Genomic DNA, 10146 nt, shown 5'->3' with positions numbered 1-10146 from the left:
CGCCGCCCAGAGCAGGAGCGGGGCGGCGAGGGCGGCCTGACACAGCACACTGTACCGCAGGTCCAGGGACGCGGCGGCCGCGCCCTGCCCCGCCTCCATGTAGGTGGTCACCCCCAGGGAGGGGCCGCAGCTGTAGATGTCGCCGCCGGCCAGGAAGAGCGGGTGGTCCACGAAGACGTGGTCCACGCCGTCCTGCCGGGCCAGGAACAGGCGCGCCGTTGTATCCAGGGCCTCATCGGCCTCCTCATCGCCCTCGTCGGGGCCACGCTCCTCGGGGGCGGGGAGGTCCAGCGGGACGCTGAGGTCGGTGGGCAGCACATCCTCCGCTGCCTGATACCGCGGGGACACGGTCATCACCTGATGGCCCCTGCACGGGGGTGTGGAGGGTAAGGGGGGTCAGGCAAGCGCGATGGACCGGCGGCGGCCGCCCTGCCGCTGAACCACAAGCACTCCGGCACTGGCCCAAGCCAGGGTTCCTGAGACTTGCCAGGATGGCCAGCCCGAACCAGGCCACCCACTCCATCCCACCTGGCTGCAAGGGCTGGGGGCAGCGCCCCCATGACGTCCGCCAGGCCCCCAACCTTGCTCCAGGGCGCCACCTCTGTGGTAACAAAGATCACCCTCATGCTCGGGACGGGGCTCGGCAAAGCCCCTGGTCCCGCCCTGGTGCAGGCTGGCAAGGGTCTCAGGCTGGGAAGTCGTGCGGCCGAGAGGCAGGGCGACATGCCGCGATCAGGACCATGCTTGGCGGGGGTTGCGAGACCTGGTGGGACAAACCCCGTCCGTCGTGCAGCGCGAGCCGGCGTCGCGCATGCAGATTCTTTATCCTGAGCTACAACAGGCAGGGGTACTCAGCAGTGTGAGGCCAGGCGCCGGCTGGGGCAGGGGTTTTGGGCGCATCATGGCTAGCGCGCGATGAACCATGCTGGGCGGTCCACAGTTGCCGAGTCGGCCACGTCATCACACAATGCGTACAGAAAGCAAAGCCTTCTCACGAGGAGGATGTGGAAGCTCTCCTATCGAAATCATACTGCGCCGATATTGAAATTCTAGATTCCGTCTCTGGGGATCTGGGTACGGCACAGGTGCGGGTCGGTGGCGTGGCAGGCCGAAGGATTACTGACTGCACCCCGGCACGAGGGCCAGCACGGAGAATCACCCTGTCATCAATTCTCGTGGATACCAAAGTTCAACACATTGAACCCCGTATTCCGACTGACACAGGCAGCATGGTGCGCACCTCATCGCCAAACCCAAAGAGCCCGGCGAAATCCAAGGTGGAGTCCCGGCCGGCTGGTGACTCACTCCTGAGCGGGACGGGGATGTAATGAACTCGAGCAAACAACACAAGACACATGCGTGATTCCTCCAAAGACACCGATTGACTTGCTTTGAGACATTTGGCGGATTTTAACGAGCCATCCAAACCTGCTGCTGATCACGCACCGGGCTTCTCCCGGGTCTCTACAAACCTGATGGCCATGACCGCCCCCACCAAACCCCGCACCAGGCGTCCAAGCAGCAGCAGACCCTGCCCTCCGTGGCCGCTGTCCAGGATGCCCTGCCCTGGACTCCCGGGCACGGTGGGCGTGCCGTGGGGCGCACAGCCGTCGCCGACACCGACCTCCCTGCAGGCTGCCTCGTCATGCAGGAGAGGGCTTTGCTGCTGATCCCACGCTCAGGGTGCGATGCAGATGTGGTTTTGGAGGGGCACCTGGTGATGGCCTCGTGGCTGCGTGAGGTGCATGGATGGCAAGCTTGGGCTCCAGGGTGCTCTCACACATGGTGGCACACAGATCGATGATCAAGACACGAGGCAGCTGTACGACCACATGGTCCATCTTGCCTTCTGTTTGCTGTTTACTGCGCATGTGATCACGCAAGGAAGTCACCCCTCCAATACAAGCCCAGTGCCGTCCCTCCTGGACCCCTCTGATTCTTCATTGCTGACCACCAAATGTGCGGGCCCCTCCCTCCCAGTCTCCTCCCCCCCGGTATCCCCTCCACACAGGACTGCTAGCCACGTGTGCCATGCCTGCCTGGAGCCCATGATGCCCGCAAAAGCCCAGAAGGGCCCCGGCGGCGCCGAGGACGGCACCTCCAACCCGCTGCTGCCCCGCTACTGCAGCCGGGCATGCGCTGCGCCGCGCCTCCTTCGCGATGGTCACCTGCTGCCGCTGCGTCGCGGCCTGGCCGACATTTCCAGGGAGCACGGTGTGGACCCCGAGCTGCTCCACCTCGTGGCCCTGCTGGACTTGGACGGGTGTACAGGGGCCCCCGCCGCGCCGGCCCCAGGCCCCGCGCCGGCCGAGCCCGGCGCGGGCGCCCCGCCCCCGCCCCCGCTGGTGGTGGCCTGCGGGCCCGCGGATGTGGCCTGCCTGCACTCCTCCTGGGACAAGCGCCCCGCGCCCTGGCGTGGGGCCCTGGGCCCCGCGCTGCGGGCGGTGCACGCCGAGCTGGCGGCGCTGGCGGCTGGCGGGAAGCTGGCGGGCTACGCCGCGCCCGGCACGCTGCCGGAGCTGCAGGCCCGGGCGGCCATGCTGGCGACCAACCTTGTGGGCACGGGGCCCTCTACCGAGGCCGGGCTGGCCCTGTTCCCGGGCCTGGCCTCCTTCTCCCACTCCTGCATGCCAAACTGCATCTGGATAGCGGCAGGTGACGGAGGGGGGGGGAGGCGAGAGGGGGGGCCAGGCACGATCCGCCCGTCCCTTGGCATCGGGGTTGCGCCGGAAGGGGGCGTGCGGCGACGGCAGGGGAAGGGCATGGGATCGAGCAAAACCATGAGAAAGGAGGACATGGCGCTCACACAGCTTGGCTGCTTCACGCCTGCGGTGTGCGCGCCCCTCAGGGCTCTGCAGGTGCCCTGCCGAAATGGATTGCGAGCACCTGCGACGCAGAAGAACCGGGGGCCAGCTCACTGCGCTCACCTTCGCCCCCCTCCCCCCCCCCCTTCCCCTGCCTCCCAGGCGATACCGTGTATGTCCGGACTGTGACCCCCATCAAGGCCGGCGAGCCCCTGACGCTCTCCTTTGCCCCCCTGTATGAGCCGCGCAGCGTCAGGAAGCAGGTGCGATGCAGTCAGAGGCATGCAGCGACGCTGCTGCTGGTGGGGTGGGGTGGACTGGACCGGTGCGGCGAGGCGCCGACCCAATGGTCTGGAGGCGCGGCCCCCTCCGTGCCAGTCGCCCCCTCAGCCTGCACGCGAGCCCCTCCGCGACGTCACGCGCCTCCAAACCTCCGCACGATGCAGACCCTGGCGATGGAGCGCGGGGTGTCATGCGCCTGCACGCGGTGCGTGTCGCCCCTGGCCACCTCCAGCGACCGGTTCCTGGAGGTGCGTTGCGTGTTGGCTGCAGGGGCTGACTGCACAGCTTACCAAAACGAGGGGACTGTGCTCGTCAACCGAGGCCAGGAGGTGGTAGCCCTCGTCAGGAGCCGTGCGAGCAGGCAGTGCGCGACCTGCGATCGACCTCCGCCGCGGAAGCCCGTGTGCAGACCGGAGAGCTTCCTTGCCGGTTCAATTGCACGGGCACATGACCCCTTGCGCAGGGTGTGTGGTGCCTGGCCTGCCGCCGCGATGTGCTGGTCGAGGCGGCCAACCAGGAAAGCGCGGCGGCGGAGTACGAGGCCCAGGCGTGCGAGCGCGAGCGGCGAGCGGCGGGGCCGCACGCAGCCCGCTTGGGGCGGGGGGGCGGCAAGCACAAGGGCAGGAAGGCGACGGGCGGCGGCGGCGCCGCCGCCGGCGCCGCGCCAGGGGCCAGCGCCGCGGGAGCGGGCTACGTGGAGGAGGAAGGGATGCCTGCGGGCGAGGAGACCCCCGTGGCGGGCCACGAGTCTGTGCCCAGCACCCCTCGGCCCGGCGCGGCCGACTCCCCGCCTGCAGCCGAGGCGCAGGCGGCAGACCACAGCCAGTGCTGCGGCGGGCACGGCGACCACTCCCACCACCACCACGCCCCACCGCCCCTGACCTTCCCGGGAAAGTGGTGGAAGTGCTGCGGCTGTGGCAGCGTGGCCCCCGGGGTCGCGGAGCAGGGCCTGGGGCCCCAGCAGCTGGTGCAGCGCGCCGACCTTCTCTGGCAGCAGGGGCTCATGCTGCACAACATGAAGGTGGACGGGGGGGGGAAGGTTCGGGGATGCAGAGGGAACTCAAAGTGCATCATAGGCCTTGGGCCCTGCTGCCTCACTGCCAGTGGACCCCGGCGCTCAATTCCTTTGGTCACTCTCGAGTGACAGCAAGAACTCAATCCTCGGACCACTCCTTCGCATGCGCAGGCCTACTCGCAGTCGGAGCAGATCCTGCGGGTCCTGTGCGCTGGGCTGGCGGGGAGGCTGCACCCCCTCCACGCCAGGGTGATTGACGCGCTGACGCCCCTGCTGAACATCAATGTGAGGGGCGGGCGCAGCCGGGGGCTGGGGTGCTTGCAGCATGTTGCTCTTGATGTGGGGGTGCTGGACCGACTGCTAACTGGAGGGCATCTGACAGGCACATGGCTCCAGAGGTTCTACCCCTCAAACCCCTGCAGATCCAGAGGGGGGAGACTGTCACGGTGTTCAACCTCGCCCTCCAGCTCTGGGAGGCCGAGCGTTCGGTACGCGTGGAGCTGGGAGGAAAGGGGGAAGGGACCTTTTCGCGAGGTGCTTGACTCCCAATCGCTGCTACTCGCCGGAGGATGCCTACATGGGATGCTTCACCTGCACTGGGGCTAGCATCAACCAGGCTCTGTTTCTCTCCTCTCAGATCGTGGACCGGCCCACTCTCACGCAACTCACATACCTGGGCGCTCTGGTTGAGGCAGCCCACCACAAGGTGAAGTATGGGAGGGAGCGGGGGGTGAGCACTGTCAGACAGGCCTTCTCAAGGCAGTCGATGCATGCCTGCTACTCACCCAGGTTGATGGAGCCACAGTCTCATTGGTGCTGGCCAAATCAAGCCAACCCTCCTCCCTGACGGCGTGCAGGCCACCCACGCCAACAGCAGTGTGGTGAGGAAACAGTTTGACCGCAAATACAAGCTGGCACACAGCGAACTGGTCTTCCTCCGCAAGATGATGCTGGGGCCTGAGGAGTGAGCGCTGGCGTGTGCGAGAGCGGATGCTGTGGCGAGGAGCGTGGATCGCTGGGGCTGCCGCCCAGATATCCCCAGGCTACTGCCTGGCAAAGAATTTTGCCCAACTGCTGCAGGTTCCCCTTTGAGAACGTACGACACGGAAGCAGCAGGAGCGTCTGTGAAGCCCATGCCCTCTGCCATCCATCATCCTACCACCGTCGCTGCAGAGTGGCTGGGCGTGGACGTCATAACAGATGCTGCAGCGAAAATGAATTCCTCCTCTCCCACTGGTATACCAAAATGCTATCCCAAGAAATTGCAAGGCACCAATCGAGTCAGTCCACACACAGTGCTTGGCCTGTCATGATCCCTGCAGGATATTCTCATGCTATTCTAGGTATCAGCCCCAATCAGTCCTCCATACTCAAAAGCTATGTCAGTGGAAGACATCCTACATGTCACGTGGAAGGCTGGGCACCTGCAGGGTTTTGTCACGCGGCGTCTGCCTGGACGAAGCAGAAGCGGAGATTGCCAGGTCCGTTGATGCGGGCGGCGCTGACGAGGCCGGTGGGGTCGTCCATTGCACCGAGCTGGACCGCCTCGACGCTCTGTCGAAGCAGCTGCATGTGGTTGCACAGTAATGGGGGGGGTCTGCGTTTGGCACTGACTTCCTGAGACAGCCATTCTTGTATCACGGAGAGATGCCATTGTGCCTGGGGGTTCCCAGCTGGGCTGCCCTGGGCAGCCAGTAACCTAGCTTCATCACAGCAGCATGAGAGGTACTGCTCGCCTGCAACTCAGCATCCGCATGAGCATTCCCGTGACAGCTGCATAACCCACTCCTTCCTCTCCAACCAGCACACCTGCAGGTGCTGCACCGTCTTCTGGAGGTCCGAGGTGGAGATGACAAGGTGCGCCAGCCCGCTCTCCGCCTGTGCCGCCGTGTCGCCCTGGATGAGCTCCAGGGCGGGCCCCGTTGAGCCGGCATGCTGGGCGTGGGGGAAGCCCACCAGCGCCGTGGCGTAGCCTGCGGTCGTGGATGTGGATTTCTTGGTCTCCAGGGCTGTTTGTGTAGGCCTGGAATGCACACCGGACAAGCATGCTGCCCCCACAGACATAATGGCACAGCACCGTGCACCGCAGCTGCCACCCCCTGCCCCCCAGCAGCCCCATCTTCACCCAAAGGACGCATTGTCCTGGCCCAGCCAGCTGCAATTGATGGCCCCCCAGCCACCCCCCTCCCACTCCTCCCAAAGTCGGTCAACCAAGAGACATCTGCGCAAAACCTCCCAACCAACCGCACGCACCCGAAGAGCTCTGGTACTGGTGCAGCGTGGGCATGCCCAGCACCGACGAGACCCAGGCCAGCGCCACGCCCAGGTCAGGGACGTGGGCCGCCAGTGCCACCATCCGATCGTCCTGGCCCGCGCCAGCGCCACCCGCGGCGCGCTCCGCGCCCTCCACCAGGCGCCAGGTGTAGCCGTCGAGGTCAGCCACTGCGGCCACGATGTCCTGCAGCGTCTGGGAGCCGGCGGGGGCTGGGTTGCGCACCGGGATCACCGCCGCCTCCTCGCTCAGGATGCAGCGCTCCAGCCCCAGGCCGCGCAGCTTGGCCAGGCAGGCGCCGCGGTCCGGCACCGTCAGCATGAAGTGGCCGGACCAGGACCCCGCCAGGGCCTCCAGCGCGGGCCCCCCCGCCAGCAGCTCCAGGCCAAAGGCGGAGGGGGAGAGGTCGGAGGACAGGAGGGCCCGCTGGATGGGGGCCCCGGGAACGTCCAGGGGGGCCACCAGCAGCAGGCCCAGGATCTCGTTGTAGAAGCGGGTGGCGTCCTGCAGCTGGCGCACGTGCAGGGCCACGCGCAGGAGGCGCCGACTGTCAACGGATGGCCAGGACGCTGGGTCCCTGCGAGAGTGTGGGGGGGGGAGGGAGTGTCTGGCTTGGAATCCGGGGCTCGCCGCGCAGCGCCTGGCAGGCCCGACATGCGAGTCGTCGTCATGGGCATCCCCTCCGGGGGATCGGCGTGGACATTCCCCGTCCATCCCGCGTGGGGCACGAAGAACCCCCCCCCCTGTTCATCGACGTATTCAAAATCACACTGGTTTGCGCCGTGCATCACACATATCCATGCGCGCATGCCACCCATGCACCCGCACCGTGTGTCCTGTGGCGTGGTCTCCTGCAGGTTCTGTCCAACGATGGGCATGCTGCCCACGGCCCTATGCTCGGACTAGGGATGGTTTATGTGCTTGGTGTGTGAATACAACCGACAGTGCAGCTTACTGTTTCGATGGGGGGCGCAAGGTGCATGTAAGGGGGCAAGGGTTAATTTAAGCATGCGTGCGACGTGCCGCGCAGCTTCCTCTCTCACTGGAGACACATGCATGGAATCAACCAGGCGAGTACCGGGGTGTTACATCGAGCTCGCTCGCGCGTGCAACGGGAGCATATCATCCAGCATGACATGAGGACGTACAGGGAGGAACAAGAAGAGGGGGGGGTGCATAACGACGGCCGACACCAAGGCATGAAGAGCACAGGGAAGTGGATCATCAAGGGGGGGCGACACCGAGCGCACGCTCAGGCCGCCTCCTCCCGCCCCTTGACGACGAGGACGTCGCGCAGGACGCGGCGCCGCGGCACGTGTCGCCGCAGCATGAGGCTGGAGCAGACGACGGAGACGGAGGAGAGGGCCATGCAGGCCCCCGCCACCCAGGGCGGCAGCTGGACGCGGAAGAACGGGTAGAGCGCGCCCGCGGCGGCGGGGATGGCCAGCGCGTTGTACCCCAACGCGAAGGCGTAGTTCCACCGGATGCGGCGCAGCGTGGCGCGCGCGAGGCCCAGCGCGCCCAGCACGTCCTCCAGGTCGCTGCGCACGAGCACGAGGTCGGCCGCCTCCACGGCGACGTCGGCGCCGGAGCCAACCGCGACGCCCACGTCGGCGGCGGCCAGCGCAGGCGCGTCGTTCACGCCGTCGCCGACCATGGCCACCACCGCGCCGGGGGCGGCCTGCAGCGCGCGCAGCGCGGCCACCTTCCCCGCTGGCAGCACCTCGGCCACGATGTGGTCCAGGCCCAGCTGGCTTGCCACGGCGCGTGCGGTGCGCCAGTTGTCCCCGGTCAGCAGCGTGCAGCCGACGCCGGCGGCGCGCAACGCCGCCACCACGCCGTGCGCCTCGGGCCTCACCGGGTCGGCCACCGCCACGGCCGCCAGCAGCGCGGCGCCCGCGGCCACCAGGATGACGGTGCAGCCGCGCGCCTGCGCGGCGCGGACATAGGCGTCCGCCGCGCCGTCCCCCGCGACCTCCACGCCGCGCTGCTCAAGGAAGCGTGCGCTGCCCACCGCGACCTCCAGCTCGCTTGCTCCCGAGGCGCCCGCGGCAGAGCGCAGGCGGTCGGGCGCGGCGAACCAGGACCTGTGCTGTGACGTGAGGCGCAGCGCGTTGCCGCCGCCGCGCGCCGTCGTCCAGGGCCTGGTGCTGCCGGCGGCGTCCGCCTGCGCACCACCAGCGTCCCGGTACAGCGGCACGCGGCCGCTGACGCCCTCGCCAGGGAAAGCACGAAAATCGTGCACGACGGGCACGCGCCCCGCCAGGCCCTGCATGCGCTGGTGGGGCAGGCCCGCACCGGCGGCGGCGGCGGCGGCGGGCGGCGCGGGGCAGGCCAGCGCGATTGGCTTCGCCCCGTCGCGATCCTCCGCCCCCGCTCCCCCGCCGCCCTTCTCCGCGGCCAGCAGGCCGGCGGCCAGCGCTAGCACCGCGCCCGCCAGCGGGTGCTCGCTCTCCTGCTCCAGCGCGGCGGCCAGCAGGGCGGCGTCCGAGGCGGCCACGCCCGGCGCGAAGACGGCGACGTCCACGGCGCGTGGCCGCCCCGCGGTCAGCGTCCCTGTCTTGTCAAAGGCGACGTGGGTGACGCCCGCGGCGCGCTCCAGCGCGTCGCCCCCCTTGATCAGGATCCCGTGCGCCGCGCCGACGCCCGTGCCGACCATGACCGCGGTGGGCGTGGCCAGTCCCAGCGCGCAGGGGCAGGCGATGACCAGGACGGCGATGCCGAAAAGGAGGGCGAAGAGCAGGGGCGTGTGCCCCTCCGGCAGCCAGGCGGCCGGGTACCAGCCGCCGCGCCCGGCCGCATACCAGACGCCGAACGTGATCGAGGCCAGGACCACGACGATGGGGACGAACACCGCTGACACGCGGTCGGCCAGGGCCTGGATGGGCGCCTTGGCCAGCTGCGCGCCCTCCACCAGGCGCACGATCTGGGAGAGCGCGGAGTCGGCGCCCACGCGCGTCGCGCGCACGCGCAGCGTCCCGCGCAGGTTCAGGCTGCCGCCCACCACGGCGTCGCCGGGGGATTTGGCCACGGGCGCCGCCTCGCCCGTCAGCAGGCTCTCGTCCACGTGCCCGGCCCCGCTCGCCACCACGCCGTCGGCGGGCACGCGGGCGCCGGGCAGCACCTTGAGCAGGTCGCCGACGTGCACCAGGGCGCAGTCTATCTCACGCTCCGTCGTGGAGGGGGAGGGGTCGGCGGCGGCGGGCTCGGGGCGCGTGCCCGGGGCGTCGGGGGCAACCCACCCGTCTGCATGCTGCTCGCCCTCGTCGCCGCCCCCCTCGATCAGGATGGCAGTGGCGGGGGCCAGCGCGCACAGCGCGGCCAGGGCCGCGCCCGTCTGCGCCTTGGCCCCCGCCTCCAGGTACTTGCCAAACAGCACCAGGGTGATGAGCATGGCGGCGGTCTCGAAAAAGTCGGTGGGCTTGTAGGCCAGGGTCTGGTGGTGGGAGGCGGCGTGGTGGTGCAGGATGGAGAGCAGGGAGTAGAAGTAGGCCGCGTTGGTGCCCAGCGACACCAGCACGTCCATGTTGGCGGCGCGGCGCGCCAGTGCGCGCAGGGCTCCCACGTGGAACCGCGCGCCGCAGCCGAACTGCACTGGCGTGGCCAGCGCCCACTTGAGCACCTGGTCCGCGGGGAAGCCCGCCAGTTGAGTTTGATACAGCCAAGCCATGCAGGCCAGGTGGGGCAGGACCATGGCCACGGCGAAGACGGGCGCGGTGAGCGCGGCGGCGCGCAGGAAAGCGCGGCGCCAGCGCTCCGCCTCGCGCGCGCCG

General features: G+C 68.6%; 5 protein-coding genes across 5 annotated transcripts in view; 2 read left to right on the top strand and 3 right to left on the bottom strand.

Moving 5' to 3' along the window:
- F751_0269 (putative granule-bound starch synthase 1, chloroplastic/amyloplastic) overlaps positions 1-626 on the bottom strand; it is a gene marked incomplete at both ends in the record, with an annotated part of 3103 nt that extends 2477 nt beyond the window's left edge. The window contains 2 exons of the mRNA XM_011403260.1: positions 49-367; positions 529-626. Coding sequence (XP_011401562.1) covers positions 49-367; positions 529-626 — 417 coding nt within the window. The remainder of the gene's footprint in view (positions 1-48; positions 368-528) is intronic.
- Positions 627-1645: 1019 nt separating this feature from the next.
- F751_0268 (Putative SET domain-containing protein L678) lies at positions 1646-5069 on the top strand (the record flags this gene model as incomplete). Its single annotated transcript, XM_011403259.1, has 8 exons — positions 1646-1683; positions 2012-2240; positions 2400-2655; positions 2967-3067; positions 3251-3334; positions 3787-4125; positions 4273-4386; positions 4959-5069. The coding sequence occupies 8 exons, from the start codon at positions 1646-1648 to the stop codon at positions 5067-5069; spliced, it is 1272 nt and encodes a 423-aa protein (XP_011401561.1).
- Positions 5070-5347: 278 nt separating this feature from the next.
- On the top strand, positions 5348-6073 carry F751_0267 (hypothetical protein; the record flags this gene model as incomplete). Its single annotated transcript, XM_011403258.1, has 2 exons — positions 5348-5673; positions 5917-6073. 2 exons carry the CDS (start codon positions 5348-5350, stop codon positions 6071-6073), a joined length of 483 nt encoding a protein of 160 aa, XP_011401560.1.
- F751_0266 (Putative lactoylglutathione lyase) lies at positions 5539-7251 on the bottom strand (the record flags this gene model as incomplete). Its single annotated transcript, XM_011403257.1, has 4 exons — positions 5539-5667; positions 5911-6074; positions 6355-6950; positions 7202-7251. 4 exons carry the CDS (start codon positions 7249-7251, stop codon positions 5539-5541), a joined length of 939 nt encoding a protein of 312 aa, XP_011401559.1.
- A 374-nt stretch (positions 7252-7625) lies between these two features.
- Positions 7626-10067, bottom strand: F751_0265 (Copper-transporting ATPase 1; the record flags this gene model as incomplete). Its single annotated transcript, XM_011403256.1, has 1 exon — positions 7626-10067. The coding sequence occupies one exon, from the start codon at positions 10065-10067 to the stop codon at positions 7626-7628; it is 2442 nt and encodes an 813-aa protein (XP_011401558.1).
- Between the last annotated feature and the right edge of the window lie 79 nt (positions 10068-10146).

The sequence above is a fragment of the Auxenochlorella protothecoides genome (assembly GCF_000733215.1).
Source record: "Auxenochlorella protothecoides strain 0710 unplaced genomic scaffold scaffold101, whole genome shotgun sequence".
Taxonomy (NCBI): Eukaryota; Viridiplantae; Chlorophyta; class Trebouxiophyceae; order Chlorellales; family Chlorellaceae; genus Auxenochlorella; species Auxenochlorella protothecoides.
The sequence above is the reverse complement of the archived record's forward strand: the minus strand, read 5'-3'. Positions and strand labels throughout refer to the sequence as shown.